We start from the raw sequence: 20,731 nt of genomic DNA on the forward strand, positions 1-20,731 counted from the left end.
CTTGTTATGAAATGAAGTGAATAAAAACATGAAAACAAAAAAAATTGACCAATTCCATAGAAAACAACTAAGCTCTTAAACTTTTGGGTACCATTTTTTTTGGTCACACCTTTTGCCAATTTGTATAGTATTGTAAGGTAACATTAATTGACTTAAGCGCTCAAAGAAATTAAGGTCTTTGGGATGACATGAAAATTTCAAAGGACAAGTCTGAGTGTATCCAAATTACTGATACCAAAGTATGACCCCCCCCCCTCTCCTTCCTGACTTGGCAGATTCGGTTAATTAATCTTTTAAAAGCACTTTTAAAGTTGGCATCTTGAATTTCTGTATATCCCAAACGGAAATGGATCCTTATGCTACATTAACCCGAAACAACAATCCACGTACTCAGCACAAAGAAAATACGTTCTCCCAGAAAAAAAAAATAACAGCCAGCAAGTTTGTTTTCCCATCAACCTAAACTAAAAAAAACTTGAAACGTTTCAACAGATGTGAGGGAAAGTGGTTTACACTAACTTTGTTATTTTTGCTTGATGTATTATTGAACAGTTAAAGCAGCTATAATAACAGCTTTCCAACTAAAACCAACAAACAAGGAATGACTGCCTTGTTGAAAAATGTGCTCTTTTGTAGCTATGTCTTCAGTATACTAAATGCCGTAGTAGTTTCTTAGGATCAAAGTGTTTTAAAGTTTTCAGTCAAAGGGCAGACAAGGGTAAATTAAATCAAGGGTTTGTAAATTGCATGATGATACCAATGATTCAGCATCAGATAAATAAAGTTTCGGGTTTATGTGCACTTCTACATCACACACTGTCCTAAAAATTTGGTTTGTTTCAACGCTTACGCCATCTCCAGGAATAACCACAGTTTTTATTACACTTTATAATTGAGTACTGTAAAAGGGTTAATTATTCACTGGGTTTTAAATTTTGCTTATTTCGCTGACTGGAAAATGCGCTGAATTAAAACCCAGTAAATATGTAAAATTTAGCACAGAACACATTATCTAAATAATAAAACCGTGAATTCAAAACCCACTGAATATGTCTGAAATGGTAAATCAGTGAAATTTTAACCCAGTGAAAATTAGTCATTTTACAGTATTTGTTAATTATACAGGTTCCAACTAACCAGGGCACACTAGTGGCTATGTTGTATCAAATTGTGTTTGACGCTTTTGACATGTCAAGTGATATGGTTTTCGCAAGATATCGCATTTTATTGCCAATAGTAGGGCATCAACGAGTTGTTGTGTGGATTCAGTTGTGATTGAGTTTTCAGCACTTTAGGGTGTCATCAAGTCATTGAGTCACTGAAAATGTGGGATTCTCTGTTTGATGATAGACTACCGGTAAATTTCAATATCAGTTTTCTGTGTTATGCATCTTTCTTTAGGTTTATAGTCTGAGTCGCACTCCAGCCAATATTTTTATTTTATCAAGTAGATGGCTGTTCTGATTTCTACATCACTGTTGTATCGTCATTAGGTCTCTCAACTTATGATGTTTATTTTACTCGTGTTGCCACTGCATTCAAGCGAACTTTAAACAACTAACATTACGTGCTTCGTAGGTTAGTTATCTCTGGCACACACTGGAATGCATAACGGAATTTGTTCTAGTTTATAACAAATATAGTGTGGTAGGTAGCGTGCCTGCTTGCAGTGACGAGGCAAGACGTTTGCCGTGATTGGGAGTTTGAATCTTTTGTTTCATGTTGTGATTATTGTTTGTTTATTTGCATGTATGATTGTTTACTGTAAAATTCTTTATTTTAGCTGGAATAAATTTTCGCTGAATCAACTTTTTGGGTGTTTTGTATGGAATTTATTTACACTGATTTTTGATGTGTTGAATGTAAAAACGGATATTCGCTGGAATTAATTTTCGCTGAAAAGACTTTTATGCTGTTTTGTATGAAATTTATTTTCACTGATTCTTGACGAGTTGAATCTAATATATAGGAAAAAAGGTATATTCGCTGGATTTTATTTTCACTGAATCACTCCTTCAGCGAAAATAGCGAAAATTAATTCCAAGCGAAAATAAAGTATTCCACAGTAGTTGATAAATACATCTAACTGGCAAGACTATAACTCTCAGTTTCTTTCGCCAAGTTTGTTGACAATTCTACTTTAAAAGTGATTAAACCATGTATACCTACATCTTATCAGGTTGACAGCTTCATGTAATGAAAACAAAACAGTTAGTGGAAGTATCAAAAAATGCATAAGATTAACTTGATGAAGGATTTATGTTAACTCACCAAAGAAAAATGTGAATCAAAGTTTGAAAAAAGGTTGATTTACCAAGATATATTTTTTATGTTATACATTCTGACAGAAACTTAAGTAAAAGTGTCACACACACACACATCCATTAAGTAATGTGTGCAGTGATGACCTGCAGAAATGTGAATATTCTGTATCTGGACCTCACAGCAAAAGAGATCTTCTAAATGTTAATTAGTCAAGTTGTTGCAGAAGAAAATTATAAAATAGAAAAGTACACTGAAGTAATAGTCAAAAAATTACATGATGTTGAAAAAATTAAATGTGATAACATATAGTGAATTCAGTGATTCAGCAGACATAGGGTGAACGTACTATGATTATGTGTATTTGTGTAATTCTTATTTTTATTAATTAGTCATAAATAATCCAGTATTATTATAACATGATGGATTACTGTGTTCTTCTATAAATTTAGCATTTTTGTTTCATGTTACGTTGCTTTAGAATATATTCTTCATATCCCCCCAAGATATCAAATGGTCTACCCCTTAAGAAATATCTGCAATCATTACAGAATCACAATTTGCTTGTGTATTTGCGAGAACACCAGCTGTTAATTATCTCAGACTTGAGTTGAATTATCTTGGGGGTTAGTAGTCTGTGTTACCGTGGTAACCATACTATAGATATTTCGATCCAATTTATCCCTGATAGATCCACTCAATTAACGGCATGCACGAATCATTCATCTGGCTGCATGTACACTGATATTGTCAGTAAATGTTGCTAAAACATGTTTTGGCTTACTTACTACGATTGGAAATGGCAATCTCAAATATGTATCTGACAGTTACATGTAGTAATTTTTTTTAATTGGATGAAACTCATAGTACAGGTAAGTGATTGATAACCGACTCAAATATGGCTCTGTCTGTCAATATGGCTGCATCACATTTATGTGTCTGTCAATATGGCTGCATCACATTTATGTATTGGTCAATATGGCTGCATCACACTTATGTGTCTGTCAATATGGCTGCATCACATTTATGTGTCTGTCAATATGGCTGCATCACATTTATGTGTCTGTCAATATAGCTGCATCACACTTATGTGTCTGTCAATATAGCTGCATCACACTTATATGTCTGTCAATATGGCTGCATCACATTTATGTGTCTGTCAATATGGCTGCATCACATTTATGTGTCTGTCAATATGGCTGCATCACATTTATGTGTCTGTCAATATGGCTGCATCACATTCATGTGTCTGTCAATATGGCTACATCACATTTATGTATTGGTCAATATGGCTGCATCACATTTATGTGTTAGTCAATATGGCTGCATCACACTTATGTGTTCGTCAATATGGCTGCATCACACTTATGTGTCTGTCAATATGGCTACATCACATTTATGTGTCTGTCAATATAGCTGCATCACACTTGTGTGTCTGTCAATATGACTGCATCACATTTATATGTCTGTCAATATGACTGCATCACATTTATGTGTCTGTCAATATGGCTGCATCACACTTATGTCTTGGTCAATATGGCTGCATCACACTTATGTGTTGGTCAATATAGCTGCATCACATTTATGTGTCTGTCAATATGGCTGCATCACATTTATGTGTTGGTCAATATAGCTGCATCACATTTATGTGTTGGTCAATATAGCTGCATCACACTTATGTGTTGGTCAATATAGCTGCATCACACTTGCATGTTGGTCAATATGGCTGCATCACATTTATGTATTGGTCAATATGGCTGCATCACATTTATGTATTGGTCAATATGGCTACATCACACTTGCATGTTGGTCAATATGGCTGCATCACACTTGCATGTTGGTCAATATGGCTGCATCACATTTATGTATTGGTCAATATGGCTGCATCACATTTATGTATTGGTCAATATGGCTACATCACACTTGCGTGTTGGTCAATATGGCTGCATCACATTTATGTATTGGTCAATATGGCTGCATCACACTTATGTGTCTGACAATATAGCTGCATCACACTCATGTGTCTGTCAATATGGCTGCATCACATTTATGTGTCTGTCAATATAGCTGCATCACACTCATGTGTCTGTCAATATGGCTGCATCACATTTATGTGTCTGTCAATATGGCTACATCACACTTATGTGTCTGTCAATATAGCTGCATCACACTCATGTGTCTGTCAATATGGCTGCATCACATTTATGTGTCTGTCAATATGGCTACATCACATTTATGTGTCTGTCAATATAGCTACATCACATTTATGTGTCTGTCAATATAGCTGCATCACACTCATGTGTCTGTCAATATGGCTGCATCACATTTATGTGTCTGTCAATATAGCTGCATCACACTCATGTGTCTGTCAATATGGCTGCATCACATTTATGTGTCTGTCAATATGGCTACATCACACTTATGTGTCTGTCAATATAGCTGCATCACACTCATGTGTCTGTCAATATGGCTGCATCACATTTATGTGTCTGTCAATATGGCTACATCACATTTATGTGTCTGTCAATATGGCTGCATCACATTTATGTGTCGGTCAATATGGCTACATCACATTTATGTGTCTGTCAATATGGCTACATCACATTTATGTGTCTGTCAATATGGCTGCATCACATTTATGTGTCAGTCAATATGGCTGCATCACATTTATGTGTCTGTCAATATAGCTGCATCACACTTATGTGTCTGTCAATATAGCTGCATCACACTTATGTGTCAGTCAATATAGCTGCATCACACTTATGTGTCTGTCAATATGGCTGCATCACATTTATGTGTCAGTCAATATAGCTGCATCACATTTATGTGTCGGTCAATATAGCTGCATCACATTTATGTGTCGGTCAATATGGCTGCATCACACTTATGTGTCAGTCAATATGGCTGCATCACATTTATGTGTCAGTCAATATGGCTGCATCACATTTATGTGTCAGTCAATATGGCTGCATCACACTTCACATGAACTGCATTTATTTGCGAACGAAACTCTTCAACGAACTGATAAATACATAAACTTATAGAACTGACCCATAGTTGAGGATGAACTAAAAACTGGAACACAACTACCGTTTAACTTTTAAAAGTGAAATAGAATATTACAGCGTTTTCCATGCAGACTGAGATTAACCAATGAGTGACTGCATTCTGAATCAATAATGGAATGTCAGTCAACACCTATGGCTTATTATGATTTCAACGATAATATAGCTGCATCACACTTATGTGTTGGTCAATATAGCCCCAGCAAAGTGTTTAGAATTTTTGTTTTTTCGTTTTTCCACTTAAAGTCAGTAATTAAGAATTTGGTGAATCAGTGAATGGGTAGTGGGAGCCCTGCTATTAGGCCATCAGTGGGGACATTATCGTAAATAAAATGAAAATGAAGATAACAGAATAAAAGTGTTCATATCAAATTACAAAGACACTAAGTCATTCGGCTTTCAGATAATTGTTACCCCATACCTTATGATGTTACCGAGTCACTGTGTTACTTTAGTTATCCTCGGTGCAATGAATGAATGCCTTGTTCTGTGATATAAAATAAAGTTGTCGGGTTACAGTCAGGTGGACGCCGTATATCGTAATTAAATTGTGTTGTCATGCGTGGTGTGTGCTGTGGTATACTGTGGTATGGTTTCCTGCCACTGTGACAATAAAGTCACGAAAGTACTGAGAAATAAATAAGTACTCAATTCACTTGTTCAGGTTACAAAACCTTGATTCTATTAACAGAATTTAAAAGCATGGGTTCTTACTGGGAACATAAGTACATTCTGCATTAACTTGAGTAGGTACTGGGGGATTAATAAAGTAAATGCATTAATCCAGGTATTTCTTCCTTATTTGGAATTTGTGCATCACATTTTGGTGACTTAAAAATATTAAACAAATATTGTTTAAATATTGTAAACAAATATTGTTTACATTGAATGCAGAAATTATGATAACGCACATGTCAAAAACAAATTAGGTCAGTGAACACAAACCATGGTGATTGTAAATACTTTTGTAAACGCTTTTTTGCTTGCATGTTAATTAATAATTTATTACTCACCAACCTATGAGTACAAGGTGCTACGCAATACCACGAGTAGAACTCGATAACATTGGCCTCCGCTTTTGTGGTATTTTCGTAACTTTTGTAATTAAATTAAAAATTTTGACAACAAAATTCAAATAGTTTGAAATTATTTTTATAATTTCTTTCTAACTTCAGATGCTGCAACCAAGAACATCGATTGAAAATTCTCACCGAATCACCGTTAACTTCCATAAATGGAAATATTCTTTTTGGAGACGACCAGTAACCCTCAAGTGAAATCCTTTTCCAGTATGTGCTATTTTTTTCGCACATTCGTCTCACGTCTGCTCTCCTTTCAATTGTTTTTCCACGAAATCTAACGTGTTCCAGTCATTGTAGTTCGAATCATACATGTGCTGGTACTTTGTCAAACATTTCGTCAACAACATGGCTCGTAGGACGCGAATGCCAGTACCGATCCGAATAGCCATTTTCTTGATGGTCGTTATTGTCTGCTACGTATGCTATAAAATCATACACTTTATTAATGTTAACAGCGACTCTGTATCGATAAAGAGAGTGTACGATGGACAAAGCCGCTCTGATATCTTGCCAGTTTCTCCAAATGACAAACAAAATCGAGGAGACATGTACGTGGTTGATGAAAACTACAAGTACATGGAAAACGAAAAACTGCATCGGTTAGATTCACAATCACAAGATGTGACTGCTGATAATAAAGAATCGTTCACAGATTCTGATTCGGACCAGTATTCAGATGTTGATTCCAAGGACCCGCAAAGACTCCGGTACATATCCACGGTTCCAGAATCGCCGTTTGAAGTCCAGAAATGTCCTGTGTGCTTTGGGTCATCGCTTTGTCACCGAATTGGCAGTGGGGATGCCAAGTTTGACCTATCTGTGAAGCAGACGTCTACAAATCAGAAATTGTACCCAGGATTATACAAGCACGTGAAGGTGACCGGGAAAAGGCTTGGGACCAATGCCGAGTTTCAGAAACTTGATAATTTTATCTGTGTGAATACGAGTCAGGAGGTCAACTGTGACGTGGGAGACGCTGTTGTTATGACTTATCTTGCCAGTGATGAAGCGTTCACGGTGCCACATTTTAGAAATGAACTATGGAAGGTAGCTCACACGTCCAAAGCAGATCTCAGGTACGTGTGATTATAGTACATAGAATTCATTATGCCCAAACCAAAAACAAAACTTGTTAGTCTGAAAGCGGGATTGGTCTTGGTGCATGTGTGTGTGTGCATTCTTCTCCACTTGTATCTCAGACATGCCTGGACCAATCATGTTTAAATTTTACACATACATCATCCATCTTGGTATACAAAATGGACAGGATCTTGGCCGTAAATTGATGGATTTCGTTTAAACTTGATACAAACATCAGACATTACAGGACCTTAGATGACTAAAAAGTGGATATATGTGGTTATTCTAAATTGGAATATGTTTGTATTGGGTTTGTGAACAAAACTGATAATATGTGTGGATGTTTTATTAAAGAAGACTGGTGTTGATTGTTAAATGTGTATGATATTATGCAAATGTTCATCCCAAGTTTTATCAGCCTGACAACTCATCTTCTAACGATTTGAAGTGAACTAAAAATAAAGTAAAATCACAAAAGTTTTTTTTTTCACTGAAAAGACTTTTGGGTGTTTTGTATGGAATTTATTTTCACTGATTTTTCACGACATAAATGTGATGCAGCTCTATTTGCTTAATTTTATTTTCACTAGATCATTCCTTCAACCAAAATAGCAAAAATTAATTCCAAGCGAAAGTATTTTACAGTAGTGTAATCAAACTGCCAATAGTCAATTTCATTAAAATATTGTCGCATAGATAATATTAGCATAAATTTATGGAAAGAAGTTACCCATAGATGGAGGGGGGCATTGGAAATATCAGGTAGAAATTGGAAACTTGTAATGCACAAATCTGATTGGCTGAAATGAAAATGCTATCCCCTATAGTTTGTGGATAGTATGACTATTGTTACATTTTTATACATAATTTTCAGCAAAATAACGGTAGTGTTATCATGGCTATGCTTGCATAGTGGTGTCACTAGAGAATTAATTATGATAAGGATGTTATTTCCATTGAGAAAAAACTTAATTAAAGGCAGTTACTTGGCAATCAGATAAAAATTTTAATTAAAGGAATTGTAGACCTTTTCGTTTTCAAGACCAGTACCCACATGTACCTAGGACAATATATTTTCTGAAAGCTTTATTTTTATCTTGGCAACAGATGGATGTGTATCATATTGTTTCATGTGAAAATTTTTGAAAACGATTTTTAATTAATTAGGCCAAAAAAAATTTTTTTTGTTGCCCTCAGCGATCGACGGAAAAATATGAAATATCGGGTCACGTTTTTTTCCCATATACCTCGGCTATTTATGATACCCTTAGTTTTCACAAGTTTAAAAAAACAAAAAAAATCCAATCGACTGACCGACCCAATTTCAGACTTAAGGGCAACATAGGGTTTTTTTTTTGGCCTTATTATTAATAAATTGTTTTTGTTTATAATTTTTATTTTATTTTTAGTGCTACAGTGTGTGCAACTGACAGGTTTATTGATGAATTAAAAGAATTATATAATAAAGACAGGAAGGGAATTTTAAACGAAGAGGAACGAGCACGGTTGATGACATCACTGATTCTCAATCCCGAAGGTCTTTTGCTGAAGGCAAGTATATCATTCACTGCTGATACCAAATTTTATAATGTCATTGTGACAAATTTATTATTATAATGTACATGATTAATATTCAGTGTCGGAAAATTTGTATTCTTGGCTGCATTGCAGTGAAAACTATAATTGGATGTCTGATGTTTGATGTGATTTCGCATTGACACTGAATAAACAATAAACTTCCAAAATTATTACCGAGAGGAGGAGGGGAATTAAAACATAGTTTGATAAAGTCATCATTTCCATATTTGCATACCATCAGAAATGACGAGATCTTGCTTACCGGTATTAACCTTTTCACCACCAGACTTTCTTGTTCAAATTTGTCTGCACTTTTTTCTTATAATTCTGGAAATATTTCTGGAAATGAGCAATAATTTTGGAGCCAACAGACACAATTTTTTATTTTTTTTTTTTTTTTTTTTTTTTTTTGTGCCAGGCGACAGTTCTGGACATTGAATGTCACCGTTGTCTCTCCTGACTTTTTTTTTTTGTATGTGCAAATTGCAAGTGCTAGTGCTGACACATAGTGCATTTTGCCACAGAAGTCATATTCATGTTTGGGACTACATGACAGGGCTGTGTGGCCATCTCTCTGTCAAATGGCAATTTTAATGCGCTATCCTGGCGTCAACCAGGCTCGGTCGAACACAAGCACCTGCGGACCTTAACAAAGGTTCCCCCAAAGTCGCATTCGTTAGTGAATGAATCTCGGCCAGTGGAATTGGCCTTCCCATTGAGTCTGTGGCACACTCACCCAGGGTAGGGGTTAACCTTTTGATGTTCAGCCTAAGGTAGGATTTGAACTTGGGTCTACCGATCATGAGTCTGGAGCGACAACCACTATGCTACCAGTGACCGGTCAGACACAATTTTAGCCAATTTTCAGTTTTTACTCCAAAAAAATGTGTCTATTTTTGTTCTGAAGGAAAGTGCAGACTGTTACTATTTAAAAAAAATATGAATTTTTGTAAAGAAGGGAGGAAACTGTTTGTGAATAAGTTAAATTTGGTTAAAACAAATATTAGGGTTCAGATGTCATGTTAATCATAGTTTGTTGGCTATACTCTGTAGTTCCCAAATGTTCAGCATCGAAGTGAAAAATCAAGGTCTTTAGTCATATAAGAGATTGCTTGAACAGAACAGCTTTTACCCATAATTCAATCACCCTCTCCACTCATCCGCGCACCAGAAACTGAATTGAATATTTGAATATTTCTCACTTTGGAATTGATTAATTAAAAATATATTTTCGTTTCACTTTTAGTTCTTCTTGGAAACAGGATACGAAGAAGACATCGCTTGGCCTTTCCCACAATACATCGGGGAATGTGGACGGGTGGTCATTACAGAGCATGCTGGGAAACCATTGGTGCAGTTCCTCAATGCATCATGGGAGCAAAGGGTTGCCCTATCACTACAGTTGTTTGATATGGTTGACACTTTTCTCAAGGGAAGCTCTGATTGGTTGGTTTTGTTTGGAGATTTCCGCTTCAGTAATTTTGCAGTGACGGACACTGGTAGAGTAGTGGTGACTAATTTGAAAGACATTCTGATCGTAGATAAACAGGAAACATTAAAAGGCAAGTTGATTTTTGTATATCTTCAAAAGTTAGTAAATCATACATAGAGAATACACGTACTGTAAAATATTTAATTTTTACTAGAAAAAACATTTCAGATGTTTTGCGTGGAGTTTATTTTCACTGATTTTTAGTTCCGCTGTCGCCTTTGTCGAGCGGAGCTTATCATATGAGTGATTGTCCGTCGGCATCCGTCGTCCGTCGGCGTCCGTGTCAATGTTTTACTTTTACAACTTCTTTTTGAAAACTACAAGCCTGAATGCTTTGATGCTTGGTGTGTATGTACCTGGGGGTAAACCTCTCTTAGATTTGTTCATTTCATGATGATATCTTCAATTCTCTAATTTTGGTGAATATTTTTGGTAAAAAGTGATATTTTCGACTTCTTGTTAAAAACTACAAGTCCAATTGCTTTGATATTACATATATAGGTACTACATGCGGACCTCTCTCAGATTTGTTCATTTCGTGATGATATCTTAAATTCTCTAATTTTGGTGAATATTTTTGTAATTTTTGGTAAAAAGTTGTATATTTTCGACTTCTTGTTAAAAACCAAAAGTCCAATTGCTTTGATATTACATATATAGGTACTACATGTGGACCTTTCTCAGATTTGTTCATTTTGTAATGATATCTTCAATTCTCTAATTTTGGTGAATATTTTGTCATTTTTGGTAAAAAGTGATATTTTCGACTTCTTGTTAAAAACCGCAAGTCCAATTGCTTTGATATTACATATATAGGTACTACATGTGGACCTCTCTCAGATTTGTTCATTTTGTAATGATATCTTCAATTCTCTAATTTTGGTGAATATTTTGTCATTTTGGGTAAAAAGTGATATTTTCAACTTCTTGTTAAAAACCGCAAGTCCAATTGCTTTGATATTACATATATAGGTACTACATGTGGACCTCTCTCAGATTTGTTCATTTTGTAATGATATCTTCAATTCTCTAATTTTGGTGAATATTTTGTCATTTTTGGTAAAAAGTGATATTTTCGACTTCTTGTTAAAAACCGCAAGTCCAATTGCTTTGATATTACATATATAGGTACTACATGTGGACCTCTCTCAGATTTGTTCATTTTGTAATGATATCTTCAATTCTCTAATTTTGGTGAATATTTTGTCATTTTGGGTAAAAAGTGATATTTTCAACTTCTTGTTAAAAACCGCAAGTCCAATTGCTTTGATATTACATATATAGGTACTACATGTGGACCTCTCTCAGATTTGTTCATTTTGTAATGATATCTTCAATTCTCTAATTTTGGTGAATATTTTGTCATTTTTGGTAAAAAGTGATATTTTCGACTTCTTGTTAAAAACCGCAAGTCCAATTGCTTTGATATTACATATATAGGTACTACATGTGGACCTCTCTCAGATTTGTTCATTTTGTAATGATATCTTCAATTCTCTAATTTTGGTGAATATTTTTGTAATGTTTGGTAAAAAGTGATATTTTCGACTTTTTGTTAAAAACCGCAAGTCCGATTGCTTTGATATTACATATATAGGTACTACATGTGTATCTCTCTCAGATTTGTTCATTTCGTGATGATATCTTAAATTATCTAATTTTGGTGAATATTTTGTCATTTTTGGTAAAAAGTGATATTTTCGACTTTTTGTTAAAAACCACAAGTCCGATTGCTTTGATATTACATATATAGGTACTACATGTGGACCTCTCTCAGATTTGTTCATTTCATGATGATATCTTCAATTATCTAATTTTGGTGAATATTTTTGTCATTTTTGGTAAAAAGTGATATTTTCGACTTTTTGTTAAAAACCGGAAGTCCGATTGCTTTGATATTACATATATAGGTACTACATGTAGACCTCTCTCAGATTTGTTCATTTCATGATGATATCTTCAATTATCTAATTTTGGTGAATATTTTTGTAATTTTTGGTAAAAAGTCGTATATTTTCGACTTCTTGTTAAAAACCAAAAGTCCAATTGCTTTGATATTACATATATAGGTACTACATGTGGACCTCTCTCAGATTTGTTCATTTCATGATGATATCTTCAATTATCTAATTTTGATGAATATTTATGTCATTTTTGGTAAAAAGTGATATTTTTGAATTCTTGTTGAAAACAGCAAGTCCGATTGCTATACATAATATACATATTGTTCATTTTCTAATGATATCTTCAGTTCTTTAATTGAAATGTGCCTTGCTAGCAGCGGAGCTATCTCAGCCGAGAGGCTGCTTGTTAATGAGTTGAATATAAAATATATAAAAAATAATGGATATTTTTCACTAAATCATTCCTTCAGCAAAAATAAAATATTTACAGTGGAACAAGCAATCGTTGTGGTGCATGTATTCATATCAGATTCAGAAGAAGTCCCCTGAATGCATTATTATGATTACCATATCATTGACGCTGCAGGTTGGCGTCTTCCACACCGTTCTGTTGCATATCGTGCAAGGTGTGCTGGGAGTTTGTTTGAAATTTCGAACATTTCAAAGTCAATCGTCGATTGCCACGTATTTTACTGATATATTAAATTGTTTCAGGGACCTGTTTACTAAATATTGATAAATGAAACTTAGAAAACTTGTAAGAACAAACTGGGCCCAAATTGCACAAATTTGCAATAAGATTACGCTGCTAGTGTCTGGTTCGGAAGTTCTACGCGTGATTTTATCGCGTTCAAGAACGTTCTATTTTCGAACTACCGGTAGTTGAAACCGGAAATTACGCAAGTAATTCAAACACAAATTTAATTATCGTTATCGTGTGTTATTTCCAAGATTAAATTATTTATGACATTAATATTTCACTCACTAAACAATATTTCATGAAAATACGCGATTGAAAAGCAACTTAAATTGGAAAAAAGATTATCAAGTTCCGCGTATAAACACTAGTGTAAAAAGGCGGTGGAGCGCTATTTTAGCCAAAATCGGCTAGTAAGGCGTCATAAGGCACAGGTCTGTGCTGGGACAGCGCTTCCTGTGATGACACAACGTTTCCATATTTTTAGTTTTTGCAATATGTCAACGACAGACATGTGATCATATTTTACTGATTCGCATTTATTGTACGCTTTTATTGGAGATGTGCTTCTAATAGAGCAAATACAGAATATTATCAGACTTGAGGGACTTTTGATGGGTAAACTGAGAACAGTCTTCTCAAGGTAGAGTGAACCAAGTGAGTATTGGTCACCAAATCCGGGAGGAGAATAACACACTGGAGAAGAGCACTTGTAGCCAAGGTGTTTATTGCTCAACTGCTAGGCCTGGAACTGAGTCTAAATACTCATGAGATGTTCCATGACAATGTATCAATATCATTATGCAAATAACTAAACTAAACGTCATAGCCTCAAATCATCACATGATGATTAAACTAAATGTCAGGAATAAATTTGTCCGGGAACCCACCCATGAAAATTCTCCTTAAGGCATTTATGAACTGTGTCTGTAGATTCTTTATTTGTGTTTCATAGTATACCAGACCCTATCATCAGATTCGCACGGCTCAGCTGAAGCCGACCTACAATGGCGGTTTATATTAACATGCGTGTGATCATGCTAGAGAAAGCTGTATTTGACCAAGGAGCTGATCCATCAATCAACATTACTGCCTCGACAACTCGTATCAATTTTAAATTTTGTCGTCTTATATCACGTCATAGCTTATCTGACAAAAACATGTGACTTCACATCACAATATTTGATTTTATGTTTCATTTACCATGACAACACATCAGAGTATGCCCCATTGTGTTCGATTTCGTCAACAGTGAATGGATCAAAAGTGATTAACCAATTAGTTAAGATTTTAAATCGTTTTATAATTCGTGGGTAAAAAAAGTTATAAATGTAATCACTATGATGATGTTATCTGTGGTCTGTAACATCTGGCAACACAAATTTGAATTACAAAAAACAAGGGCATTTTCTAAATTTGACAGTGGGGGCGCTTTTCAAAATGACCTGGAACACAATTTTAAAGAATACTATGTATGCAATATACTCTTGTGTGCAAAGCACACAATGGAAGTCTTTGCAGTTACCCTGTCTGTATGTATGTATGTATGTATGTATGTGTGTATGTTTGTTCCACCAGTATCTCAAGAACCTCTTTGGATTTTGATGAAACTTATATATAGATACTCTGGGTTAATGCACAGACATATGCATATTAATGATCTCATTTACATAATAATGAGCTAGTTTTCAGCTGTTCCGCTAATTCCTCATACTGTTCAACATATTTCAATGAAACTTAGTACACAGATGTATTGGGATAACTTTCTCGTACTCTATTTGAAACATGTCTCACATGATGAATGAAATGCAACAGTTGTGGCAGATATTTCTCACAAATATCAGAGATCCAAGCATTTCCATAGATTTATTTGGCTGTAGCATCACATGGTGCAATTATTGTCATTTCATTGTGATTGGTAATTAAATAGTAATTTCCATCCCAGAATTTACCACGACACACTTTTCAAGTTTGTGGTCTATAGTGCATTCACATGCCCAAGTTGAACAGTATGGGGTAATGATGTGCATTTACATTTTAGTATATATACACTGATAGTCAGTCTCAGTGTTTAGAAATGTTGCGTACAATTTCTGGATGCCCCATGGTTGTTGAGAATGTGAATAAGATTGATTTTACAGCACCCGTCGCATTTGCCCATTTTCTAGCAGGTGGTATTGCAAAAAAAAAAATAATGTTTTAGCAAAAAAATAAGATGATCTATCTGTGGGGTTCAACTACTGTAAAATCTGTATTAAAAGCTGTGGCTTCTATTAAAATGGTATAATGCAACAGAGGGGATGCGGCTTCTATTCAAGCATCTACACATACGAGAAATGGTGAATTTTTGGTCTGAATTGTTCAAAATATTAGATGCAACTTTCATTAGGGATGCAGCTTCTAATACAGATTTTTCAGTAATAGCATCTGCAAAAATTGGCACATTCAGTTTTACATCAATTTGTTTTTCCATAGGGATAGGCAGTATTAACTACGACAGACCTTGCAATGAGGAGTGTTTCGCAGCATTTGTACAAAAACTTCTCCAATCTCCCGAGTCACACTGCCAAGAAGTGTATTATTATGCGCAAATTATGTATGCATTGGTTTGCCGATGGTTGCTGTCAGTGGTGGAGGAAAATGAAGTAGATTACATGGACAACATGGAAAACAAAGTTCAAACAGGTATGAATTGTGTTACTAAAAAATTGAGGCACGGAGATTTGGCAGATTGCTTTCTGACAAAATTTTTCCTACAAGTTGAAATAATTGATGTCCTATAGTAATCTTTACATTCAAATCTTTATTATTTTTCAATTCAAAATGGCTTCCCCCAAGACTACATGTATTCTGATTTGATATGAGGAAGCTGTAAATCTTTGTTGCCATGGAAGCAAAGGGTCTAGGTATAGTTTTAACACTCTACCAATAATTTGAAACATTTGTTTTCTTTGATTTACTTGAAATTCTATTTCAAAATGTTAGTTATCATGCAGAAGGAACAATACTATTTTTTGGAAGGTGCCAAAGTTGATGCAAATTATGATGTGAACATATAGAAAATAGGCAAAAGTTGATAATGGTATTGAGAGGTTTGATGATATGCAAATTACCTGATTAATATGCATATAATGAAATTAGGACTATTTTGTAGAAAGCGACAAGGTTAATTAGTATGGTGAGAGGATTGTTGATATGCAAATTACCTGATTAATATGCATATAATGAAATTAGGACTATTTTGTAGAAAGCGACAAGGTTAATTAGTATGGTGAGAGGATTGATGATATGCAAATTACCCGATTAATATGCATATAATGAAATTAGGACTATTTTGTAGAAAGCGACAAGGTTAATTAGTATGGTGAGAGGTTTGATGATATGCAAATTACCCGATTAATATGCATATAATGAAATTAGGACTATTTTGTAGAAAGCGACAAGGTTAATTAGTATGGTGAGAGGATTGTTGATATGCAAATTACCCGATTAATATGCATATAATGAAATTAGGACTATTTTGTAGAAAGCGACAAGGTTAATTAGTATGGTGAGAGGATTGTTGATATGCAAATTACCTGATTAATATGCATATAATGAAATTAGGACTATTTTGTAGAAAGCGACAAGGTTAATTAGTATGGTGAGAGGTTTGATATGCAAATTACCCGATTAATATGCATATAATGAAATTAGGACTATTTTGTAGAAAGCGACAAGGTTAATTAGTATGGTGAGAGGATTGTTGATATGCAAATTACCCGATTAATATGCATATAATGAAATTAGGACTATTTTGTAGAAAGCGACAAGGTTAATTAGTATGGTGAGAGGATTGTTGATATGCAAATTACCTGATTAATATGCATATAATGAAATTAGGACTATTTTGTAGAAAGCCACAAGGTTAATTAGTATGGTGAGAGGATTGTTGATATGCAAATTACCCGATTAATATGCATATAATGAAATTAGGACTATTTTGTAGAAAGCGACAAGGTTAATTAGTATGGTGAGAGGATTGTTGATATGCAAATTACCTGATTAATATGCATATAATGAAATTAGGACTATTTTGTAGAAAGTGACAAGGTTAATTAGTATGGTGAGAGGATTGTTGATATGCAAATTACCTGATTAATATGCATATAATGAAATTAGGACTATTTTGTAGAAAACGACAAGGTTAATTAGTATGGTGAGAGGATTGTTGATATGCAAATTACCTGATTAATATGCATATAATGAAATTAGGACTATTTTGTAGAAAGTGACAAGGTTAATTAGTATGGTGAGAGGATTGTTGATATGCAAATTACCTGATTAATATGCATATAATGAAATTAGGACTATTTTGTAGAAAGCGACAAGGTTAATTAGTATGGTGAGAGGATTGTTGATATGCAAATTACCTGTTTCATATGCACAGACAAAATGGGAACATTTTTTGGAAAGTTGATAATGGTGAAATGATTGGCGACATGCAAATTAGCTAATTAATATGCACAGAGAGAACATAGAACTACTTTGTTGAAGATGACACGTGTTGAAATTGGAATGAGTCAGGTTATTTACTCCATGTTCACTTTTTTACAGCTGGTTTACTGCATGATCCACCAGAGGCACATAAAGAAAGTATTCTAGAATTACTGGAGGAATGTATTAACGAGACAACACCTGGTGGAAGACTGAGTGCCATTGAAGAGTTGGTCGACCTTCTGCAAGAAATACAGTACGCATGAAACTCAAACGCTGTATGAACCAATCCACTCTTCCCATAATACATCAGTGTCATTAACATAACTACTAAATACTTAACATATCGGCAACATAACATTTAAGAGTACAGAATCATAATTTCCAATTGTTCAATTTCTAATGATGAAACATACATTTATTTGTAAACGAAAATGTTTGTTTGTTTGCATCAATGTGCAGTTTTCGGTGTCAAGGTCATAAATTGTACAGCTGTATGATCAGTAGTATTGTAGACTTTAAAATTAGAGTATTATCCATGGCCATCTCGATTGAGGCTCTTGAACTCACATCAGTATTCATTTTTGCAACTATAAATGGAAAATTTTTATTTTTGTCAGCCTGTGCCAAAACCTTTGCGTAAACTCAGAATATAATAGATGAGGCAGTTTCTCTTCATTGCAAGGCCAGTATTTAGAATTTCTACAATTACTAAGTAAAATAAGAATTTGGATCAAGGTAAAAAAAAATTCAAGGTATTTCAAGTTACACTGGTAGCCATATAGTATTTTATATGCAATATATTAGCATTCCTAATTGACGATCATGTGACTGAATGTCCACCAATCAAATTTTCGTACAAAATCATTCCAGTTTACAAATGGCTAATTCAATGCGACTGTCACATGACTGCAAATCTGAACCAATCATATTGCTAGTAATTTGTTTATTCTTGTACTTGTTAGAGTCCTGATATGTTGGCTGAAAGCCCCATATTATGAACCCTTGGATGTTCTAGAAAAGTATACATCTTGTTTGTTATTTATTTCTTTAAAGTAAGGAAAAAATTACATTTTTCTTCAATCATCTGCATCAATATTTTAGATTCCATGGTCGATTTCGACAATTTTATGACTAAATCTATATCAAATTACAAGTCTTTCACATACTGTAGAATACTTTATTTTCGCTTGGAATTTATTTTCGCTGAAGGGATGATTCCGTGAAAATAAAATCCAGCGAATATACTTTTTTTCCTATATTTCACATTAAACTCATCAGAAATCAGTGAAAATAAATTCCATACAAAACGCCCAAAAAGCCTTTTCAGCGAAAATTAATTCCAGCGAAAATAAAGTATTCCACAGAAATTATAATTTCAAGAGCTTTTGTAAAATTACAGCATATCATATTGCCTGAAGTTTATACTAATAGAAATTATGTATCTGTATATCCCTTTATATTATGCCAATATTACTCGAAAAATATCGAAAAAATATACTGCCATGTACCGAATTTCCCACCTAATTGTACCATTTTATATTGTTTTTATTAGAGTATGAAACAAACATTGTACAAATATAACTTGGTAGATTTATAAAATTTTAAGAAGCCTTTTATTTAGCTATGTATTATTCAATTTATACCTCACAGGGTTTTTAAAGTCGGCGAGACCGATGATTTATAAGATAATGGAAATGAAAGTGGTCACGCGTGATGTATTTAGCAAAATGCATGACAATCGTACATTTCTAGAAATACCAACGCAAATTTTAGTCTGGGGCTATTTTATCTCCGCTGTTGACCAAGTCGAGCGGAGCTAATCATATTACCGATTGTATGACGTCGTTTGCGTCAACTTTTTCTCGCAAGTCTGATTGCACCTACATGGAGGTGCTTCAGGTGGACCTCTCTCTCTCCAATTATTAAATTTTGATGAATATTTTTGACAACCGGAAGTCTGATTGCTTTGATATATATATATATATATATCTAGGTACCTCAGGGTAGACCTCTTTCAGATTTGTTCATTTTGCGATGTGTTCAATTCTCTATTCGAAATGTGCATCGCTAACACCGGAGCGATCTCAGTCGAGAGGCTGCTCGTTATTTTTATTAGTACTTTCTCATTTGCAAAGCATGCAATTCTGAATATGTTGTATATACAATAAAACCTTTCCAAACGATGTGAGCTGCCATTGGTTAGAAACACGTTTGATGTGCATGCAGTATTGGACGTTCATTGCATATCAGCGTATACAGATATACAAAGTTGCATACCCCCATCTTGTAAATTTTTGGTGCAACGCGTCTACTAAAGTAACTTGCTAGACATCATAAAAACCATTAAGTAATTTTATCTGATTTTTACATTTGCTTAGAAGAGCACAATCAGCTCATAGAAACGTGCCGATTCTTGCCATCTAATTGTATTTTCACCGACAGACTGTCGTATTACAGAATTTCCACTATGCCGTATACACACATGCCTCTTTTCTGGGTAATTGCTTTCAATGTCCAGCAGAGCTCTTTATTTTCAGAAACTAATTAAGGTCAAATTTAAATCATCCATCATGGTAGTTGACATTTGAACCACAGCTGTGCATCTAGTAGGGAAACCATCAAAACAAATGACACCATCACAAGTTATTTTGTGGACCCATGTACTTTCAAAACTAAATTCAGCATATCTTCATTTTTTTATATGTACATTTTTTTTTAAGTTCTAAATATTTGTTGAAACTTTTATGTAACAATTTTCCTGAAACATTTTTATTAACGTCTACACAGCTTTATACTTTCACAAGTTGCATCTAAAGTGGAAATAAAAATTGTTGAAAACAAAGAAGCATTTCTTATTTGCTCCCCATAGCCCATTACTGCTACAAAATGCAGTGAAAGAGAACTCTTGAGATATTTTCATACCAATGAGTTCTATGTTTAATAATTATGATTTGAATTTTACTTTTTCATAAAATGCAGAACACTCACGATACAGTGCATAATGTTGTACCACTCCATGTGACCCTCACCTGTTCAAAAATTGGTCAAGTCGGAAGTCAGTACCTATAACCCTAACTCAGTATTTGATTAGG

The 20,731-nt window shown here is 34.3% G+C and overlaps 1 protein-coding gene across 1 annotated transcript; it reads left to right on the plus strand.

Annotated features, from left to right (window-relative positions):
* Positions 1-6,506: 6,506 nt before the first annotated feature.
* Positions 6,507-20,484, plus strand: LOC102804633 (divergent protein kinase domain 2A-like). Its single transcript, XM_006819881.3, has 5 exons — positions 6,507-7,485; positions 8,899-9,040; positions 10,314-10,633; positions 15,646-15,845; positions 17,757-20,484. The coding sequence occupies exons 1-5, from the start codon at positions 6,719-6,721 to the stop codon at positions 17,900-17,902; spliced, it is 1,575 nt and encodes a 524-aa protein (XP_006819944.3). The 5' UTR covers positions 6,507-6,718; the 3' UTR covers positions 17,903-20,484.
* The last annotated feature ends 247 nt before the right edge of the window (positions 20,485-20,731 follow it).

The sequence above is a fragment of the Saccoglossus kowalevskii genome, chromosome 21, assembly GCF_978046115.1.
Source record: "Saccoglossus kowalevskii chromosome 21, keSacKowa6.1, whole genome shotgun sequence".
Classification (NCBI taxonomy): Eukaryota; Metazoa; Hemichordata; class Enteropneusta; family Harrimaniidae; genus Saccoglossus; species Saccoglossus kowalevskii.

What these genes read in the sequence shown, in the direction of transcription:
- LOC102804633 (XM_006819881.3), top strand. Translation starts at nt 6,719, where the DNA reads ATGTGCTGGTACTTTGTCAAACATTTCGTCAACAACATGGCTCGTAGG. An exon ending in CCGAAGGTCTTTTGCTGAAG is followed by an intron (nt 9,041 to 10,313) that starts GCAAGTATATCA and finishes TTTCACTTTTAG; the next exon opens with TTCTTCTTGGAAACAGGATA. An exon ending in CAGGAAACATTAAAAGGCAA is followed by an intron (nt 10,634 to 15,645) that starts GTTGATTTTTGT and finishes AGGGATAGGCAG; the next exon opens with TATTAACTACGACAGACCTT.